Raw genomic sequence first — 23155 nt, 5'->3', positions numbered from 1 at the left:
TGTTTACTGACGAATACAAATGTAACGGCGTTTGGGTGTTATACTGATGAGGTGCTTGATTGTGTTCTGTTTTGGGGCCTGAGCAGAACACCGCGCGTAACAGATTCTCTTGAGATCGGCCCGTTTCGTTTCTGCCGTCGTCCTCCACATATCGGGAAATGAGGTTTATCGACGAATAAACAGCCTGCGTGGCTTATTAAGAGATTCTCGAGCGTGTCCGAGACCGTTTACGCACTATATTTCTGTGTTTTGTGCATATTCTGAGATCAGTCGCAATTTGGTGGGTGGCCAGTTATGTCAGTAATGAGCAGATTAAGACATCATTACAGTTTAGAATAACTCACATGTGGTTTGGCCTAAACAAAAAGTCCAAACAAAAGGTCAAAAGTTACATAAATCTGGGTAAAAATAGATACGCTGAAGAAATGCAGTTTATAATTAGACTTCATTTTTATCTGCTATCATATAGGCATTTTTTTTTTTTTTTTTAAACAGCAAGGCCAATATTTGCCATTTATTGTGCACTTGTTTATTGAGCATGCAAATGGTAGTTAACGAGTTAACTAAATATATCAAACTACCATGTTGCTCCAAATATGACTTACTTTCTTCTGTGGAGGGTGTTAGAAATAATGCACTGGCTGGGTGAGTTTCAGTACAATTAAAAGTCAATAACAAAAGACAAAGAAAAGCATAAATGGATGACAAGGACGTGATTACGACGGTTTTAGAGATAAAAGATTTTGCAAAGCGATCGTAATGCAATGTGGGAAAAAATGGCAAGAGTGCGTTTCTCAAAGGAACAAAAAGAGACAAGGAACGTGGAAATTAATGGGAGAACGGTATGCAAAACACGGTCGCCGAGGGAGTGCCTTTTTTGCATTAAAGCGTGAAGCTGGTTTTGCTCGCAGTGTTAAAGAACGTCGCGGCGTTGATATCCTTATAATCTACATTAGATCAATGAGTGCTGCTTGAAAGAGATGTTCGTAGTTGACTGTGATTTTACCTTTCAGCGAGGCGAGCACGGGGTGAGAGAGAGAGAGAGAGAGAGAGAGAGAGAGAGGAGAGAGGGGAGAGAGGGGTGGGGGTGATGTGAGAGTTGTAACGGCTCGGCTCGCGCTTCAATGTTGCGGACAGCGTGGATTCAGAGCGCGCGAGCGTATGGGAGGAGAGCGTGCACGAATGAGCTATTGGGGTTCCCAAATAACGGGAACAGGCAGACAGACCAAAACACGCAGGCGGATGGACGGAAATATAGGCAAGTGATCTTAAAAAAAACCAGCGGCGTAACGAGCTCTTTTCCCCCTGATGTTTTCGTGCTTTATTTATTTGTTTGCCTTATTTAGTCATGTATCGATTGATTGCGTTTTAATTACTGGCGTGTGACAAGGTGCGTGGGAGGAGGGGCGAATCCGGCGGACACGTTGAGTTGCCTTATTTTTCTATAGATGTTTGATTTCCAACGAGCAAAAATAAGCAGACGGTTTTAACCACGTTTTGCGACTTTGTGTTAAATGAATGTGTAGCCTTGTAGCTGCTAGGACAAGGAAGAGAGAAGAGCTAGACCAAATAAATTCACCAAAAAAATGCACCACATATCCAAGTAATAACAACATCCGCTGTCTTTTTATACGTTATACGGTCAGGGTGTGAAATCTTTCTTTCTTTTTTTTCTTTATTAGAACAAATGCAGAACCGTACGCTTATTTTACAAGCAGATAACCAAAGTTGAAGCGACTGCGACCAGGCCAGCTGAACACACAGCGGTCAGCGTCGAGGAGGACAGAAACACTCAGTTTACAACGGGAGATATGCATTTATAGATGTTCGCAAACATAGTCAATATATGCCTTTGAGTGACAGAAACATATACGTTCGGCGAGCAGGTCGAACAGTTATACCAAATACTGTAGCTGAATACCAAAACGAATAGACAAACGTGAAAGTAATAGCGAAATAACCCACGTTTCTCTTGTTTTAATCCGTCTATCCGCCTGTGTGCGCGCGCTGGGGGAAAAAACACAGTCGGGCGGCGCGCGTCTGCGTATCTATGCATGTAGATAAAAAGTAAACTACAAGCGAAAAAGGAAAGCATTTTTATTTAAAATAACGTAACAGGAAGACCTACGCAAAAACGCAATTTTGTGAATAAGAAGGTATCGTGTCCAACAACAACAAAAAAAAAACGCCTGGAACCAAAGTGAGATAAAGCATCTTGCCACAACTACTAAAACTGCAAAGAAAAATCAACAGCAAAAAGAGCATCTGATCAGAACCAGACAAGAAGACGGATCATGTTTGTTCCTTTGCCGGTGCCGTTTGTCTTGCCGAGAACTGCCTCCGATCTCCACGCCTGGCGCCTCAAGTCCCCGCTGGCTCTGCGCTCTCACTCCGGTAAGGCTTTCTTCCAGAGCAACCGCCCGTTCTCTCTTCTAACCCCGAATCCAGTGATCGCGCTCAGTGCCCTAATCCCCGTATCCATCGTGTGAATGAAACATCCTCATTTTGCCTGTGTCGCGCGCGCCCCGCCGCCCTTTCCAACCTTTCGGTTTAGTCCAGCCGACGCGAGTCAAGTTTATCTACAGCCAAACCAGCACCCGGCTCGAAATGCAGCTCGGGTCGGGTTTGTTTTGTCGAGGTGTTTCCTAAATATATCCCCGTCTCGCTGGGCTCAGTTTCTTGAGGGCTCCGCATCCGTCCGTCTCCTGCTCTCGCCTCTGCCTCTGCCTCCGTCTCCCCCGAACTAAACTCGCGGTGAGCTGGGAATATTCATGCCAACTTATCGATCTCCGCAGGATCGATTCCGGGGCCGGCGGATCGAGGGGAGAGAGGAGAGAATCAGAGCGGCTACAGAGAGCAGAGAAACGAGCGTTTGTGCTATTTAAACATCTTACGTTTGCCTCACAAATACAGATGTGGCTATAGTGTGATGGTCAGGTGGAGAGCAGCACGTGCGATCGGCTGTAAGCGCTTTGAATAGATGATCGTGTGTGTGTGTGTGTGTGTGTGTGTGTGTGTAACGTGATTTTGCACCTCGTCTTTTGCAGCAAGAGACGGCGAAAGGCGAACGAAGTCTGTTTTCGTTGTAGTTTTCGTTGCTGAAACTTGCCGGTTGTTCGGTGGCTACGTAAAGACGAAAACACAAGGAAGCGGGGATGAAGGAGGAGGGCGGGGGTGGAGTAGGAGGAGATGGGTGTAGTCTGAATTGAGGAGGCATAACTGCATAAGCAAGCCGTTCTTATGTTTACCGGGTATGTGATGTCTGAGAATACAATGAAAGTGATCAGTAATTTAACACAGAAACTGCTTTCTTTATAGCGTTTATTTGGTGTTATTTTATATAAAGCTTATATGGGTTACATGTTGGAAAATGTACGTGCCATTTGGTGTAAAATGTTATGTTTTCGCTATGTCTGTATACAAAATAATTATAATTGGTTTATATTTGCTCTTCATGCTGATTTAATGAGCACATTACCTGAGGGATTGCATCAAATATTTGGAATAATATGCCATTTCTCTTATAAATTTAGTTGAATTTCAGCCTAAAAGAAAATGGAAAAACAAATATTTTGGCCAAGTTATTTGACATTATTTTTGTTCATTTTAATGTCGCGTTTATTTAGACTTTTGCCTCAACCTCATTTTACCTATAGCGGGATTGCATTGTTCTCTAGCTGTGCGATTTTACGTCTTTACCACTTTGCATACATTTGAGAGTCTTACAGGTTTTCTTGGGCTTTGGGACAGAAGAATGATGCAGGATGGTAAAGGGGAAGGATAATGAGCCTCTTCCCCTCAGAGATTAACAGGGCCAAGGGAGAGGAGGAGGAGTTTCATGCCCCTTTCCCTGAAAAATAGTGAGTGTCAAAAGAAGATAAAAAAAAGAAGGCAGAAAAAAAAGAAAAAGCTGTGGACCACTAAAGGAAAGTAGGTGCAGATGACAGTGAAAAATGGGAACGAGTATGGAAAACCGAGTTTGAGCGGGAGAGGTGATCTTGAGCTCTAGGCACAGCTTGTATGGACGCAGTCGTCTAGCTCATTAGGTGTGAATGATAAAAAAGGCCGTACGCTTTATTGTTCTGCATACTTGGCACATATTTCACAGAAGTGGATGAATGGCACATTATCTGTCTGATAATTTTACAAAACGTAAATAATTCTGAGTAAGCTTTAGACGAACATCTGTTATGTAAATTGCTCTTTACAGTCAACCAGACCTCAGCAAAATCTGAAAGCAGAAGTCCTTCATTTCATGCTGTCAAATACCATTACGGCCAGCAGAAATATGCATATCTCATCAAAGCCTCTTAATCACCATTAGAGAGAGCAGAACCTATTAACTATGATCCAGTTACTAATATATGCAGCTATTACGCCCTATTCCCATTAGATAGCGGATATAGACATGGACAGAGGCAGAGATAGAGATAATCAAGACCTATTCTTGTAAGTGGTCTTGGGAATTATTGCCATTAACGGCTCCATTAAAGTTTTATGTGCGTTACAGTAACAGGCAGGTCCTGGAGGATGAGAGAATATTGACTGGGAGAGAAAAAGAGTGAGCATTAAGCAACATTCTGATTTGCATGGCTTATGAACCGAGGCAGATCTGTCCTGTCTCATTTTACTGATTACAGCAGAGAGATAGAAGAACTACTATTTGATCGATGAGGATAAAATGACTTTAAAAGTGCTGAAAGATAATCTTTTTATTGTCATAATGACGGCTGACAGTGTCAAAAATGAAATCCATATATTTTTGAAGCTATTTATATATTTCTTTTTGGTAGCTTTGTGTGAGCGAATGCGAGAGAAAGTGTTTTTATAGATCAGGGCAAGTCCTGGTGTTAAGATGATTGGCAATGACAAAATGTCAGCTTGGGTTTGTTAGTAACATAATGGAGAATCAATAGATATAAGGAAGATGTCAATACAGAATGTTCTACCGCATTTCTCTCTCTCTTTCTTTCTCTCTCTCTCACACACACTTCCACCCTGTCTTGCTCTGATTGATATGCCATGTCGTCATGATGTTCATTTAGTGACAGTCCTCCCACAGGTCTTTCAGTTGTACTGTTAGTTTCAGCAGAGCAGAAATGTGTTTGCATCTGTGTGGGTTGACCTTCTGTAGTGTATTAACACTGACGGCACCCTTACCCTCATTAGAACTACTGCAAGACACGGCTTTTCACTCTGTAAGACATTCCCTAGAGTTCTTTCCTCCCAGTGACCATTACAAACACACACATTGTGTCTTTATACAACAAGGAGGACATCACACATCTCGAGTCCGCTCTGCAAACTGATGATGAAGATTTCTTTGGACTGCATTCTCTGTCTAAAGACACTTACAAGTTGATGCTCCTCAAATATTCAAAACCCGCTAAAAATAATTAAATCAAAAACAGAACTATTCCCTAAACCTTTCACGCACTATAATGTAAACCTTAAGAAATTTAGATTAGTCATTTTATACCATCAACTGTGTGCTTATGTAAACCTCAACCATGTCCGTTTCTAAGCAAATACAGTTAAAAAAATACGTGTTTTACATTTATATGAACTTGAATTTTTATTTTGCATATAAACGTACTCATTGACATGATGACATACAAAATGCAGCTGACTGCATTGTAATTTTGAGTAGTGGATTCTTGCTTAAACACATTTGCATATTGAATTGTGATTGGTTCTGTTTTTCTTTATCTGTTTATTTACTTACGACCACATTTAAAGGACATTTGCACTGTTTGTGCATAAAAAATGTGAAATGCACTGAAAAAAACACGTATTGAGAATGTTGTGTCATGCGTGGGACACTGTAAAAGACATGAAACCTCAGCGACATGGTCAAACATGGGCATCTAGCTTAATGTTTACATAGAAAAACAATGGAAAAGTGGACTGCAGAAATGCATTTTGGGTGAACGTTCCTTTACACCAGTGTTTCCCTATTCCTGGAGACACACCAGCAGTATACATTTAAGACGTCTCCATTGCTTGACCCACCCACATCTGTTTTTCAAGTCTCTATTTTAATAATATCCTGTGTCAAATCAGATATGTTTGATTAGAAAGAGCTCAAAAATATGCCGGTGTGCCTCTAGGAACAGTGTTGGGAAACACACAGTGATTGTGTTGATTCTCGCGCACAGTCGGCTGAAAACAAGATGCATGCAGCAGCAAAGCTGCTGTGGTGCAGCATTTCATTCCGACTGAACCAACCTCACTTAATACTTTAACATTATTATTTTGCTGCCTTGCAAGCACAGGTATTTCCTTCAGGAAATGCAGATCTTTTCCTTATTATTCTGTCTTTCTACCTCCTTTTTTTTCTCATACAAAAACACACTCTGGAGGTGTTGGGAGCTACATGATGGCGAAAAAGTAGGCGAAGTGTTCAGACAGGCACTTAATCAACACATCTGTGAGAGACGGCACCTGGTCAATACACCCCCTACCAGTACAGCAGCGCTCACACAGATTCGGTACTGCTGTGTTAATTTAGTGTGATTATCTGGCTGCACATGTGTGTGTATGTGCACATGCGTTGGGGAGAGAGAGAGACAGAGATTGTTGTATTCATCTCAGACAGACAGAAGTGTTGTGTGTGTGGATGGATGGAGGGATTGGGACTAGAATGAAAGATGAGTGTAAATAGACATGATTGAATGTGTTGATGTTTGACATGACAAGTGCATAGTGATTTTACAGACAAATGGAGGTAACGAGAGAAATTTAGATTAGCGTTTGGGATAAACAGATGGATTGACACAGAGTTATGCCACTTTTTTCAATCTGTCTCCTGCTTTGACTCTATAAGATGAAAAATGGACATGAACTAGTGTAATTTGTCCTCTCAGCAGCTGCTGTGTGTGTGTTTGTTGATAATAGAGAATCTGTAATAAAAGCTTGCTCTTTGATTATGTCCTTCACTCCCCACGAACAAGCTCAAGACCTAAATCTGTTCTCTTCCTCCATTTCATTTAAGATTTATAGCGTTCAAGGCCTCCAGTTCACATGTAGGGCTTAGTAAATGTCTTTCAGGGCTTTTTCCCCTTCCTTTTCATAGCTGAAAGGTGTTCTGGCGACATGTTTTTATTAATAATGCCAATTAGTTTATTAGTTATTAGTAATTCATTTGAGGATTCAATTCATATTGTATGATAATTATGTTTCTCATCTAAATTATATAATCTTATATACACAGTTTGATTTAGATTAAATTAGTAGTTTACTATTGCAACTTAGAGCATATATAGTATGCAGTATATCTGACTGGATGATTTTGAGTAAATGTCAGATGTTTACAATGTACAATGTACAAACAAGACCTGTATGACTTTCCTTATTCTGTAGAAGACGAAGATGTTTCAAAGAACGTTGTTGACCAAAATATTATGGACATGAAAACATTTCAGCAAATATCTTTCTTTTTATGTTCCATAGAAGTCAAAGAGTTTAGAAACGACGTGATGATGTTTCATTTGGACGAACTGTCCCTTTAATGCTTGTAAAACTGTATTAACTGCAGCAAAATGAGGTAAGATAAATGCAGTTTTACCCCAAACGGGGCACTTACAACCACACAATATTTTTAACTGACAACACAAGCCGAAACCACCAGCCACCTACCCGTACAAATCTTGTAATTGGCCACATGCTGCCTTGAGTGACAAGTATGATCATCAATCAAATTAAGATGGAGAGAGGGGAGGGATGGAGCCCGACTCCCCAGACAGGCTGCTGTTAACAGGGTTTCCTTCAATCCGGGTTTATCGATCAATACGTGGCTTGCCAATTTGTACTCTGCACCTGAGTACATAAAATGCTTATTGCATCAGATTACTCGAAGTTTATATCCATTATGCAGCATGTTCTCATCACTTCTGTAAGAGCAAATTTCCATTCACTCGCAATAGCATTAAAACAGAACAACAGAATGCTGAGACATTTTGCCTTTAATTTGACAGCCTTACTCATACATGCTTTGATGGGATAATTGCGTTCCCCGAAAGCAATTTGTACTGAGAGTTTATTACCATCAGTGCATATAAGCTCGGTTGGTGTCCGGCATTTGATGATGCAGATGGGCATTAAACCAGGAATGCTGGAGGGATCACGGCTGAACGACCGCATTTTCTGTGGATAGTATCCGAGGTGACGTATAATGAGGGAGCTTAGGCAACATAGCAGAAGTGATTATGGTCGTAAAAATACATTGAACTGCAGATTTTATGAGGAATTATTTTACAGCTCTCTGAAATATTCGATACTGACGTTGCTCATGGCATTCAGGGCTCTGATATTGGGTAATGTTCGCCATCGCCTCTGGCAATGCTGTATATCAGACCGGGTAACTGAGACCGCTGCTACTTTAATGTCACCGCACCTTTTCTTCTTTCATATACAAACGCAGTTGGCGCTATCTTGCTTTTTAGTTATTGATTGTAGTAAAAATGGTTTCAGCAAACTTAAACTTGATTCGACACTTGCTCGCCCTCATGTTGTTCCAAAATTGTTTAACTTACTTTCTTCTCTGGAACATAAAAGATATTTTGAGAACTGTGCATTTTTCGCTCTATACAATGGAAGTCAACGTTTACACTTCACAGTGTTACACATTTTAGAGTTCTTGCATTGTGTGCAATGTATTGTCATTACTTCAGTAAATAAATTTAACGTGTAAAACAATCACTCTAAGAAAAGTGTTACCCAGTTTGGATACATTCTTCAAAAGATCTTCTTCTGTGATCCTCAAAAGAAAGAAAGAAATTTTGTGTGAACTTATACCCTTTAAGTATTTTTACTACTGTAATATAGTTTCATTATTCTTGTAGCAGGGCTGATTGTTTTGTACGTTGTAGTGGATGATTTCTTTTTCCTTAGTGAAAGATACAAGGTACTGTGCAGGTAAAATTGGGAAGTAATTTCAAAATCAATTGAGTATTTCATATTTACTTATTTATTTGACTTATTTTTATTTATTTTATTGCTGAATAGTCTCCTTGTCTCTTCTGCCTGTAGCCTATATTATCCCTTACTTACGCGTCTATTTCAGACAATAATATGATTTTTAAATCGTATCCCTCTGACCTGTTTGTTGTGATGTTACAGTACGGGATGTTTAATGGGGTTTCTTTATAAAGGCTTATCTTCTAGCCCCTGTCCTTCTCTCTGTATCTCTTGCTCTCTCTCTCTCTCTCCTCTAGTCCTGGTGTGGCATGATGGAGGGATTTTTAAGGAGATTTTTTTTCCCTGTTCATTGGACGTTGATGAGCTCCTCTGTCTGTCGCTGCTGGCCTGTCATAGCCTCAACGCTGCTTATAGCAAAATCAATCGGTCTCAGTCACAGAGGGCGAAAGAGACGAGAGCGTTAGCTGGCGCTCCGTACGCACACACACGTTCACGTACCCAAAGTTTATAGCCAGCAAACACACACTTGGTTCAACTCTTGCCCTCCCTCACATCTCAAAGATGGGATGAAGGGATGGAGGGAAAACGCATGAGAGGAAAGGATGACAGAGGAAGAGAGGGAGCTCGAGCGAGGGACAGATAGTAGCATTAAAATTCATGGCTTTTTTTACTCTCTGTGCTGAAAAATCAATAGTGTTTACTATGAATGAGAGGAGCGCCGGACAGCAGAGCTGGGGGCAGATAGACGGGGGGTGAGAGGGAATGGGGAGCTGGGGGGGGGCTGACTTCATTACTGGAGGCAGAGGCACGAGAGGTCAAGGTTAAAGACTCAACCTAGCGGGTAGAAGGTGGGGGTAGTCTACCATTTACTCACAATGCTGCAATAGTAATGTGGAGTCAGATACAACAGCCCTATCGGTGTAAATGAGAAGATGTCGTTCTGGGATCCCTGCTTTCTCTATCTCATGCGCCCACCGCATTCTCTCGTGCTCGCGTGGATAAGCATCTGTAAATTCACATTTGGATGGTCCTGGAACTAGTTGGATGTTTTGTACCCAGCTGTGTTGCAGCTGATAGCAGCATCCGCCACTTTTGTAAGTTTTAACGAACCTTAACAGCTCATACCATGCGAAACACTCTGAAAGTTAAGGGAAAAAAGTCACATACCCTCTCTTAAAGAGCCTGGGAAAAAGTTGATTCTTCTTCAGCCTCTAGTTTTGAATGTATTTAGCTAGACTGATTTAAATCTCCAGTGTGGGTTTTAAGTGGGGTTCAGTATAAGTTAAGATCAATTAACAGCACTTGTGGTGTAATATTGATTACATAATTATTTCGGTTCAAAATATCTGGCTTTCATTGAGGCACTTTCAGTGGAATTGAAAATCATGATTTTAGTGTAAAAAATCACATTGCTTATATTTTCTGTGGTCTAATTTTGGAACTTCGTTATTATTACAATATAATACAAGTCCAGAATGACCATATATATGTACCATATATATACTCTTATAAGTAAAAGTGCTTTAAAAAGTTATTCACAGCAATGACCTAGAAGAACCATTCCACAAAGAACCATTCAGTCAAAGGATCTTTCTAAAGAACCATCTCTTTACTTACCTTTTTCCTTTTTATAATCTGAAGAACCTCCTTTCACCACAAAGAACCTTTTGTAAAACAGAAAGGTTCTTCATATGTTAAAGGCTCTTTATGGAACGATTTAGACAAAGAAGGTAAGAGTGTGTATATATTATAAAAGTGTAAGCATCTCACTATAATGCCGAACTTTGATCAACATTATGCCACGAATGATATTCAGTGAGCTTAATAATAATTTATTAAAAATTCGGTCAGCATTTTAAACCTGTATGATTTTCGTTCTTCTGTGGAACTTAAAAGAAGATATTTTAGCAACCGGACAGTTCCATTTCACATTTAATTTGCATTGTGTGGACCAAAACTGTTTTCAAAACAAAACATTGTTGAAAGTATCAAAAAATCATTAAAGAATCATTTATGGTCCGCCGAAGAAAGAAAATCATACAGATTTGGAATGACTTGAGGGTGTGCTTGCAGATTTTGTGTTTTTTTTAGGTGAGCAATCCCTTTTAACATGCACTGAACCCAGTAATACTTTAAGCAGAAGTGACAGCAGTAGGTTATTTTCTGGACTGGAGGTGAGATGGCTACTGGAGTCTGCTAGATCTATTGGCCTTGCAAATCTCCACCCCTTTATTTTTCTCCTTTGGTGGAGAGTATGTTTTCATGGTGATGTATACAGTATTCAAGCAGCCTGATATTCAAGCTCATGAATGATGTAACAGAGATGCTTGTCTCAGACCCGTGTGGATGTGGTTGCAGGAATAAATGGAATATAAATGGAAATGTGAACTTTTACATCAGCATAAATTTCCATTAAAGCTATATGATTGAAATACATCGCACTGAATAATTTCCTCTATAAAGGCTGGCAAATGAAATATTTTCTCAGAGATATTAATCAACATTCACATTAGTTAGATAGTGTGTAGTTTTACAGACACTGAGATTAATATAAAAGACTTTTGAAGCCCCGCGGCTTATTTCTTTCATTCTTTTGTATTAGTAAGTGCTAAGATGGATGTGTAGAAAAGGCTGCTCTGCAGGCCTTGACTTATGCCACCTCCTAAACAATCTAGTAAAATGTCATAATGTCTTGCTTGAAAACATTATCTAACAAGCTGTATTTAATATGACTTATGTGATGTTTCTAATAAGCTTCATGGTATACTGTATTATCTGCTTTTATGCCTCATCCTTTCTTCCTCTCACTCTGTTTTGGTGCTTTCCTTCTTTTTTCCCTTTGCACAGCAGCACAGGATGCTTTCTTATTCTCTTTTATTCCTTCCGCTCTTTTTCACCTTCTCTCTCTTTCTCTCTCTCCCTCCCTCTCTTTCTTAGTCGTCTGTTCCCTTAGCGACCGTTTCCAAGGCACCCACTCCCAAGGGCTGGGGGAGGGGACCTGTGATGTCATGCATGCATAACTATACACCTGAATTCTGTTGGTTTTAATCTTTCTGCAGGACTCTCTTACAAAGCTTTAGTATTCTAGACCCACTTGGCTCTTTATACACTTCTGTAGTTGTTTTTATCGCCTCTAGTAAAATTCTGTACACAGACTGCAACATTATTATTTGTGTTTGCTAGATACATGCAAATAAGCATTTACTCTGGTACATTATAATGCACACAGACTCTGTGTCCTTGCCATATCCGTTGAGATCTGATTCATATTAAACAGGCTTTTTATCAGTGTGGATGATACAGTGTGTGTGTGTGTGTGTGCTTCACTTAACCTTGCCTCATCTTAGGCTGTAAGGTTTGTCCCCATGATGCAATCTGCCCTGACGTCTAAGTAACTTTTGCAATTATTTAGAAAAAGAGAGTTTTCCTTAATTTATTACTAAAAGCTAGGTGTTTTGAATGCATTAAATATGAGCATCATAATACCTGCGTCCACCACTGCATCATACACTTTTATTGTCTGTTTCTTACCGTTTTTACCAGGAATATGTGTTTCACAGAAAAAGTAACTTACTTCATGCATGTGTTTCACAGGTAAATTGGTTTAATTTTCTTTGCATGAAATACGCTTTACATAACAGTCATTCAAGTGAGGAATGTTAAATCTTAACAGCTAGAAGGCCCAAAACAAGCGTAAATAAATGTACATATATATTGTAGGGCTGTACATTTATTTGTACCAAAGAAACAAATACAGCATTGTTTCAACTATTGCAGGAAAAAAACTTCATTGGAAACTGCCAGGTTTATATATTTTTACTTTTGAAGTAAGAAGTCTCATCTTTCAAATGATGTCACTTAATTCAAACAATAAACACGATTTTTAACACCCTTTAATGTTGCACGGCAGATATGAATTCAAACAGCTATTCAGAGCTCGATCATCCCTTTATCTTTACTGCTAGTTTTCACACAAAATAAATGTGAATGAACATCTCATGTAATCGCTCAATTAGTGTTTTAACTGCAGAAAGACATCATTAAAGCTTGTATGCAAAATGAGTCATCAGTGTTCACAACTCGTTCGCTAGAGAAATATGCGAAATATTAGACTTTATATTCGTTATGTTTTATTTTACCTTTACTGTATGTTTAAATAAATCTGTTAAAAAAATGTACAGCTTAATATACAAAGTAATAGATTTTAACAACAAATTACATTTAAAAAATAAAAGAATGAATTCATTTTATGATTTCAAACCAAGGTATGCACCGAACCGTCATGTTTCTGTACCATTATTTAAATTGCAAAACAAAAACAGTATATGCTTAGACATGAAATAACAATAATTAGTTAACTCTGTTGATTATTGCACTGCTTTTCTGCATTATTTTTTGTCATATACATTTTTTACGTCTATTTTTCTAATGCATTTACCGAATACGTTCATGTTCATTTTATTCTATAGACTAGAGCCTTACCCGAAATGCATTCGTCGTTGAAAACTTTGGTTTTAAAACTCCAGCTAAAGTGCACTAATACATGCTTTTTGGACAATGTCGCATTACTAAGCAACAAATGAGTCAGAGGATGTAATGAATGTTGTGTTGTTACTGGTGTTAGCTGATGAGGGTCACGGTTACTAGGCAACGGCCAACTCGGCCTGTAGATATGCATTCGGCTCTTAATGGGAGCGGAAAAGGGGAGTGTGTGTGTGTGTTGGGGGTCAAGTTTGTCTGAAAGGGGATTAATATTTTGAGAAGGGGCAAGCAGTCGCTCTGTCTACACTGCTTGTGTCTACACAGTTCACTTGTTGTTAGTCCCCTTTGAAGCTTTTGTCGTGGTGTTTCACGCGTTTCCAAGGGCGAGAGGTGGTCTCGGCTACAAAGTACCTAACATGTATTCAACTCAAGCATTCAGTAAAAGTACAAATAAAACTGCACATATTAATGAAAAACATCCACCAGGTTTCTGAGGGGCCACTGGTGGCAAAGCCTGCCCACTTAGGACAATAATAACAATTTGGGTTAATTTTGTAAATATATAATATGTTAGATTAGTGTTATGTTTTTGTTTATTGTATAAGAGCGTGCCAATTCAAATTGCATCTGTACTTAGCCAAATGTAAAAATGCTTTATTATGCAATTATAGTGTCAGTATCCATATTTTTAAACAATAAATACATAGTTTACATCTTTTTCATTCTTTTCGTATTTTTATTTCAATTCTATTTCATATTTCATGCACTGTCTAGTGAAAAAAGTCACCAATTCAAAATTCATACGAAGTATGCTGTTCAAATCTCTGACATATCACTCAACCAATACAAAAATGATAATTCAACTTTACTTGGAGTACTACTTTAATTGGAGCACAATGTACGTTTCTTAATATAAACCTAAGATGTGTTTTAATATCAATATTGACGAGGATTGTCTTTAAATGCAAGGTATTTGTGGTTTACGTAGAGTATGCTTGCAATAGTTACACTTTAGCGCAATCAAATATACTTCAGTATATCTTTTGTTGGGTTTCAGCTTTACTTCTGTACAATAAAAATGCATTAAGTACGAAATTAGTTGCTATAATTTAGCAAATTTTAATTAGCATACTATGTGTACAACTGCAGGGTAGCATTATTAATATTATTATAATTATGTTAATGTATTTTTAATATACATAGGATGAAATACATGTATTTAAAAACATTTTACTAGGGCTGTCATTGCATTACCTGCCTTACACTTGTTCTCATTTTCACTCTTGATTTTGTCCCTATCTCGTTCCCACCCTATTGACCCTCTTTCCCCAAACAATTCCCTCTCTCTGTCTCTCTCTCTCTCTCTCTTTCTCCTTCTCTCTCTCTCTCTATTGATCGACACATAGTGAGCTCTGTTCTTCACTGTGCTGCCTCCCTTTAATCAATACAGATAATTGTCTGCTCTCTCTCTTTGCCAAATACTCGCTCTCTCTTACTCTCTCTCTATCAATGAACCCCCTAACCACCCTAAGTCTGGGATTCCCCCTGTCTTAATGACCAAAGGTAACCCTTTCTCTCTGTCTCTCTCTCCTTCCATCGATTGGCGTGGGAGCGATTGACTCACATGTGTAAACATGGTGTACGATTGTGCTGCGTCGAAGTCTCTTCAACTATTCCCATGCGGTTATTATAGACACAGACTTTTCGGTGTTTGTCAGGTTAAAATCACGCAGGCAGATTCAAATTGGGAGGTCACACCATACCTACTCATTCTCTATGACTAAAAGAAGAGATTTTTTACTTGAGTAGTCACTCTGATCACGCAGATGCAAATTAACATATATTAATATAATATCGCTATTTATGGATAGAAAATATAGAGATGACAGGAAAGTGTTAAAGAGACTTGAATCGGGACATGTTACAGGTCTGATTTTCTCACATGAGCACCAAGGCTCAAACTAATTATATTGCAAATATAAATATATAAAACTTTCGAATTGTGAGTGTGTGTGTATATATATATATATATATATATATATATATATATATATATATATATATATATATATATATATATATATATGTGTATATGTATATATATATATATGTGTGTGTGTGTGTGTGTGTGTGTGTGTGTGTATCTGTACCTTTTAAATGATGCAAATGCCCCAAGGTCAAATTTTGGTCTCTGCCGGTCAGGCTTTTTCTACAGGATAATGGAGAATTAATATTTATAGTGTACTGTGTGATTTTGGATAGCCGGGGTGAGAGCAGAAAGCGTTTTTTTTTCATGATGACAGTGTGGTTTTGTTTGGTTGAGGTGTGAGAGAGAGGGCAAGGACGGGTTGAATGGTAAGGTGAGACTCTTGACTTGCCAAACTCTGATTTAAAAATGCGGAATTCTGTGAAGAGGGAGATTACAGGTGACATAGGCCTCATTCCAAAGTGTGACATCCCAGTGGGATCTGAGCACACAGACACGGTGGAAAAGAAATGGCTTTGCTGTTACACACCATTCACAGGATCAGTATTCATTCTCTGTTGTGAGTTTTTGTGTTTTTACTGCGTATGTGAAGGCGCGAAGAACTATACAGTGCTGGACCCTACGCATCTCCAATGATTTCAACAAGCGCATTTTCATGTGCCATTAAAAATATAGAAGATACGGAATAATAGAGTGTTGAAAGAATAAGAGGAATGTAGCACTTCATATATATTCGTAAGCTATTGAAATATTGATATATTTTCTTTGCTTTGTGTCTCTGTTGGCTCTTTCTTTATCAGATTATGTCTCCTCTCGCTTTCTCTCCTTCTTTCTCAGTCAAGCCTCAAGGATAGAAACCTTGAATTTGAATTTCAGAGGCAAAGAAAGAGAAAGAGGGGGGTAGGGTGGGGTTGTGCTCTTAGGGAGCGGTCGTTGAGAAAGTGCCTCTAATGGGCGTCTGTGCGCTCCCCCCTGCCTAGGGCCCCGATCGATACCGACTCAGAGCAATAAAGCTTTCCCCTGTCATCTCCACAGAATACAAAGCAGTATGGGGAGAGAGAGAGAAAGAGAGCGAGAGAGATAGGTGAAAAGCTGTTCCGCTAGCCAGACCGATTTCCTACACCCCCCCACCAACCCATCTACCCCCATCTAACAGCAGTAGAGCCCCTACCCCCTCTCATCCTTCTCTCCATCTCACAGTCCACCTCTCCTTTCCCCAAATGTAGCACGGGTCCCCTGTGCCGGCTCTGAGTAGGTTTTGATATCTCCTTGCGGTCGGGAGGAGAGAAATAAATAATGGCAGAAGAAACTCTTATTTTAGTTATTATCACAAACACAGAGACAAGGACGGATAGAGAGAGACGGCCAAGTGGGGCATAAAAAAGGAAAGAAAATTAAACAATAAAAGAGGTAAAAAAACAACAACAACGGCAGCTGGAAATGGACGGACAGACAAAGAGAGAGAGAGAGAGAAAGAGTGAGAGATGTAGTTTAGGAAGTGAAATGGGATGAGAAGAGAACGAAGACGGGGAATGAAGTGATACAAAAAGGAGGGGGGCGGAAAGCGAAAGAGAAGGGGATTATGGGAGAGAGAAAGATGGATGTTGTGATAAAGATGGAGGGTGAGTGGGAATATTGATGAGTAAGAATGACAGACAGAAGGCAGAATGAAGCGAAAAAACTGCAAGGGGAAAGGTGAAAGGCAGGTTAAAGGTCAAATTATTCCTGAAATCGTAAATCAGCCACTTTTAATCATAGCTAGAATCCCGTGACTACTGGAAAAGATAGAAACAGAGTTTCTGTGTGATATCAGATAAGGAGGTGCAAAATGAAATATTAAAAATCAGCTACTGTTTGTGGTTTGGTTTGGTTTGGTTTAGGTTCACCTTAGCTGTCAAATATAAGACAGATTCTTGTGTTTGAAAACAATTAGCATGACAAAATGCTAATTCTGTGCACTAAAGCTAAAAAAAATATCAAATGAGAGAAAGTATATAATAATAAAAAAAAAAAACCCTAGGTAAGCTAGTCAGCCTCTCTAGTTGACCATCATGACCCGTCCTTCATATCAAAGCAAACGGTTCCTCATGAAAGTGACAGTGTAGGTGTGAACATGTCCGTGTTTGTCCTCCATCACTGTGCACTTGTGCTGTTTCTGTGACAGCTCTAGAGTCGCTCCGTCATTACGCTGCTGTCAACCTAATAACATCTCTTCCTCATCTCTCAAAAACAACAGTTTTTGTGTGTATGTGTGTCTCATCTCTTTTGTTGTACCCTCACCCCTCCATCCTCCCCAATTCAATCCCTCATTTCTTCTTTTATTGGAAAAAGATGGGATGAATCCTTCATCTTCTCTCTTGTAATGCTCTTCTGTTATTATTCTGCAGCAGGGCTGGGCGAGATAGCTAAAAATATTATAGATGTAATTTTCAGGCTTTTGGCGTTATTTGATATATATCTCAATTTTTTTGTATTTGTTCTGAAATGGTGATTTTATTAATCTGAGGAATAGTGCTTTTCACCAAGAAGTCACTTCAGCCAATTAGATTCAACATATTTAATGTGTAAAGTCGAAAAAGTTAAAACACTTTATTTTAAGGTGTCCTTGTTATCCATGTTACATGCACTTGCTATTATAATAACAATAAACGATGCATAATTGCATGTAAGTAGCCCTAAAACAAAACCTAATTCGAACCCTAACCATATAGCAAGTACATAATATTAGTCACTAAATATTACTCTTTATTTACACTTTACACACAAGGACAGCTTAAAATAAATTGTAACCTAATTATTTAAATGTATATAATATTTAATCACTATTATAGCAATAAATAATAATATTATGAATATAAAAAAATATATTTAACAAAATAACATTAAACAAATTAATCATAAATGCTAAAAATAAAATGTATTTTTTATGTCAATGCTTAACAAAATTGCAGAAAATTAAGTTTTGGAATGAAGCATCATACATTTATTGAAACTGATAAAAAAAAGAAGTTTCAATCAGCTTCAATTCAACATTGCACAATAAAATAAATAAATTGACTCAGTTCAGACGGTCATTTACAGCCACTAAGAGAGCTGGATTGCATACACACATTTCTTTCTACTTTCTAGTCTTATCTTCCAAGTTTTTCATTTATTTTCTCATCTCTCTTCATCTCCCCTGTCCTTTTCTTTCCCTGTGAGATTTTACTATCAATTCTCCCACTGTGCACTTCTTTTTCAAGTGGCCTGACTCTCTCTTGCATCTGCGTTCTTTCCCGTTCTGCCGTATGAATTCCTCTCAGCTCCCCTTATTTCCCCCTCTACCGTTCTGCACAGTAATAATGCTACTGATAGAAAGAGGCCCAAGTGTGTGTGTGTGCGTGTGTGTGTGTGTGCATGTGTGCGATTATTGTCGTGTCGGGAGTCAGAGGAATCGATCGATGCAGAAATATGAGGGTCTGTGTCAAAAACAATAACCACCTATTCCCCAGACACGCACACTTTCTCACACACAGCTGCATTCACGCACCTATACACGGCCAAATATTAAACATGCACACATCCGTTTAGGAGAAACGATACACAACCCTCACATTACAGGAAAAATGCTCCATTTCAGATAGGAAACTTATCAGCACAAGAGCCGCTCTCCGTTTACCATTTCACCGTCTGTCACAGGGGTAAAAACATACACATAAGCACAGACAAACACACAACCCCACACACACACACACACACACAAGAGACCTTTTGCTGCTGTTGCCTGGCAACGTAGGCCAGTGACCAATCACAGTGCAGAGCAGTGTCCAGTGATGTCACAGCGTATGCTGACCAGCAGGGAAGAAAGAGAGAAAGAAATGTCTGGAAACAATTTAAAAAGAGCATTTTTATCGTCACGTTACGGGACATGCTGATAGTTTAACAGCTGGAGGAGCGAGTGGGAAGTGGAGAGAATGGACAGTTGTGTTTACGGAGGTGAAAGGGTGGACGCCTCAGCCCGGAACGAAAGGCGGAAAGTAACTTTATCAGCATTAAAGACTAAGACACAGTTGCGTTTGGACCAAACGCGATTGCATCTGCAGCGTGAAGAGCGTTCGCTGTGAGAAATAGTTAGTATCTAATCACTCACACCCATACGCACGCATACGCCTCCGAGCTGTGACAGCTGCAAGATTGATGGCTCTCTTGAGGCCTGTAGCTCACGCTCTTAAACGGACAGCTGATCAGATAAACATGGAGAGGAGGAGAGGGAGAGGAGCGGATCAAGAAACGCACTCGATTTTAAAGATCGTAGAGGCATGTGTGACGTTCCTGCTTGCTCCGAGAAATGCTTCAGACCGCAGGTTCCTCACAGAAGCTAAAAATGGCTGTTATCGCGAGGAAGCCCTGGAAATGTAAATCGTGAGATGAGGGGCCGGCCAAATGGCCAGAGACCTCTGTGACATATGCAGACGTGTCTGTGCTGTGTGACCTCTGGGGTCGTGAACTTTAACCCCAGCAGCCGCACGGCACAGACAGGCTGGCGATGACCGTGAACCTGACGCTCTTCTCTCTTTGTGTGATACAAACGCTCAAACTGCGCAGTGTAACAAACGCCTGATTATTATGTTACAGTGACGATGTGCAGAACAATACATAAAAAAAAGTAAATAGAACTGTAACTATATTAAGCTGTCGTATGCTCCTGTACAGACAGCTGTCTTTTGTTTGTTTGTGTCTGTTATGCAGATTAATACAGATTAAAAGCTATTTTTACATTTATTTTATGGTAACATGACGAGTAAAGTTGAAATAGAGCTCTCGGAGGACTGGAGCGAAACGTTCACAAACGTTTATAACGTTCACTAGAAATGGAGCTATGGCGCCTCCTCGTGTTCAACATACAGTACTGCAATCTAGTAAATCACCCACATATCCTGAAGTTCGCCCTCACTTTGACTGTGAATCATTGTAGTGGGCTGTGTTTAAAATTTTCCGAAGTAGCTAACCATTTGGTTTGTTTAACACTGAGTAGTAAACATTTTCTATATTTGTAAATCTTGTTCTTGCTACTGACATTTTCTAATCTCTGTTATATGCACTTCAGCTCTCTTTTCTGACCACCTTCTGAGACTTTATTAAGATATATAGTTATAATATAGTTATATTAACCATAATATATTTTGTATATTCATTTATATTTCATGTTCAGAAATACTGAGATTACATTTTCGGTTAAACTTTATTTTAATTTTTCACTTTAGACATTTACTGCAACTCAGTGTCAACTAATTGTCATTAATTCGCAGCTACATGTCTACTAACTCTCAGAGTAGACTGTTAGGGTAGGTTTAGGGTTAGTAGAATAAGTTGACATATATTTGCAAAGTTTCTCATAGTCAGTATGTTGTATGTTAGTAGACTGTGTAATTTGACTTTTAAAATAAAGTGTTACCAAATCGTCTTGAGTATTTATAAAGATGCAAACACTGGTGGGAAACTATATTACAATAAATAGCATAATTCAAATGTAGCTGTTTCTTAAAGTTGATGATACACTGGGCAGTTTTTTTGAGCAATTTTGATGGCCAACGTTTTTAGACAGTGTTGCTTTCCCGCTGAGAATGGTGAATGTGTCTCACCCGGTTGCCCGTTAATGGCAACATTTCCCAAAGTTCCCCGACAACATTGCTCAAAATGTGCCCAGTCTATCATAAGCCTAAGAGCTGTATAAAAGGCTCATGCAAAATCTAAAAATATACATTTTTAGTATTTTTCGCGTGAAACAAATTGGAGCAAATAGTGAAAAGTAGCCAATAAAGATCTTCAACACAAAAGCAAAATCTCTATTTTGTTGTTTTATAGCATTTAATAACTACAGTTTTTCAGAATGCGTAAAATAATACAAACAAAATATAACAACAACTTAGTGAAACAGTCTCTGTTGCAGAACATGTAGTTTGGACACGTTTATGTTCAGTCTTTGAACAGTACAGCCTGTAATCCATTCCTGTTTCCTGCTTTAGACATGATCAAATACTGCTTGTTTTGCTTTCTCTGCTTTGTTTTGGGCTCCTACGGGGTGATTCATGCCCCACTGTGGACGTGTGAGGTCGGAAAAAAAGTCGTGTGAGCAAGCGTCCTCATTCTGTATTTTCTGATGGAGGTTTGTGTTGATATACAGTAGAGATACGGAGTGAGACGGGTGTGCGAGAGAGGACTCGTGAGCTACTCTTTCCAGCAACCCCAGCACTTTCCAGCGGCACAACTCTCCCCCTCTTTTCACCTCTATCACACCATCTGCTTATTCTTTCATCTCTCGCTCCTCTCTGTTGCCTTCCCACTCTCAACCTCCTCCATCCTCTGTCTCTTCACCTGACCCCACTCTTCAGTCTACCGATCGACAGCGCTTCACTTCCTCCTCCCGCTCGTCTTCCTCAGCATTTCCACCGTGCGTACATTCAAACGCAATCGAACGACTTGTGACATACTCACGAGCGTAAAATGCAGTCAACATTGCGGTCTTGTAAAGGTGCCGTGTCTGCCCTGACCTGCTGCTTTCTCTGCTCTCTCGGGGTCAGGAAGTGGGCAAGAGGGGGCGGAGGTGTGGGTGAGTGTAGCGTAGAGAGGAGGTGACGGAGGGAGGAGAGAAGGAGGAGTGGAGAGTTCACCCCCTACTTGTTATCAGTTTGTTCCTCCTTCTTGGCCGCACACTGACTTAGTCAAAGAGTCGCGGAGAGAGTGAGACAGAGAAAGAGTGTACCCGTGTGTGTGAGTGGAAGAGGACCTCCGTGAACGACTGCACACATATTCATCAACATGACAAAGACTGGTCCTGTTGCATCCATGGACTACTCCCATATGTGGTTGCCAGGTATGTGTCTGGAGCATCTGGGATGGTTGCCAGGTTGGTCTCTTTTTTCGAGTTTTATTGATGGATTCATTAGAAATGCAGAGATGTTCGAGATCAGTGGACCAAAAAGGGTAGCGTAGAGAAACTGAAAGAAAGGGCCATGCAAAGTTACAGAAAGGCTGAAATTCCAAAATATGCGTCATGAATTTTAGAGTGGCTCATTTCTATAGAATTAAAGCGATTTGTTTGATGGTGCTTTGCAAGATAATTCAGATTTCTGTGATTGTTTTTTTCAAAGCACTGAAAATATTTTGTGCAATTTTTTTCCAATTTAATGACAAATTTCAATGTATTTCATAAAAAAACTGATATTTTATTTGTTTAAATAGCCTACATTTTATTTTTGCCCAGATTCATGTTGTTCATGGTGTTCGTACATTGCAGTTTTCACATTTACATTTATTTAAGCGCCTCACAGTGACAATATGACAAGCGATACTTCTTATGATTCACCTTTTCGGACGCCACCAAATTTTGGGGTTGAAATCGGGGCCAGTGTAAGACATTCCCCTTCATGTTCTCAGAGTTTAAGATCATTATCCTGCTGAAGTTCAGTTCAGACAGAAAGATATTTTCTTGCAGTATTTTTACGATTTGCAGCATCTCTTTTTCCTTGTACTTTGATAAGATACCCAGTCTCTGCTGATGAAAAACAAATCCATAGTAAGCTTCTTCGAACACCTTCACTCTGAGGATGTTGGTTTTTTTTTAAGTGTGGCCGGTATAAAATATGCACAAATTTTCACGAGCTTTGGCCACAATTTTTTTTACACAAAAAGGCTCTTCCTAAATTCATGCTCAGTTTATCTGACTTAAGTGGTTAACAACAATGCCAATTTGTGGTATTATGTGCTTGAAATCTTCAGTTTATTACA

General features: G+C 39.4%; 1 protein-coding gene across 11 annotated transcripts in view; it reads left to right on the top strand.

Moving 5' to 3' along the window:
• The first annotated feature begins 1120 nt into the window (after positions 1 to 1120).
• Positions 1121 to 23155, top strand: part of pou2f2a (POU class 2 homeobox 2a) — a 36325-nt gene continuing 14290 nt past the window's right edge. For 4 of the 11 annotated variants that reach the window (XM_043261841.1, XM_043261837.1, XM_043261848.1 and 1 more), the window contains exon 1: positions 1121 to 2394. In XM_043261841.1, the coding sequence (XP_043117776.1) occupies positions 2295 to 2394 (100 nt within the window). In that variant the 5' untranslated portion in view covers positions 1121 to 2294. Of the gene's footprint in view, positions 2395 to 22086; positions 22275 to 23155 lie in introns of those variants that run through there. The other 7 variants (XM_043261842.1, XM_043261839.1, XM_043261846.1 and 4 more) reach the window with 4 other exon arrangements.

Source organism: Puntigrus tetrazona, chromosome 16 (genome assembly GCF_018831695.1).
Source record: "Puntigrus tetrazona isolate hp1 chromosome 16, ASM1883169v1, whole genome shotgun sequence".
NCBI lineage: Eukaryota > Metazoa > Chordata > Actinopteri > Cypriniformes > Cyprinidae > Puntigrus > Puntigrus tetrazona.
The sequence above is the reverse complement of the archived record's forward strand: the minus strand, read 5'-3'. Positions and strand labels throughout refer to the sequence as shown.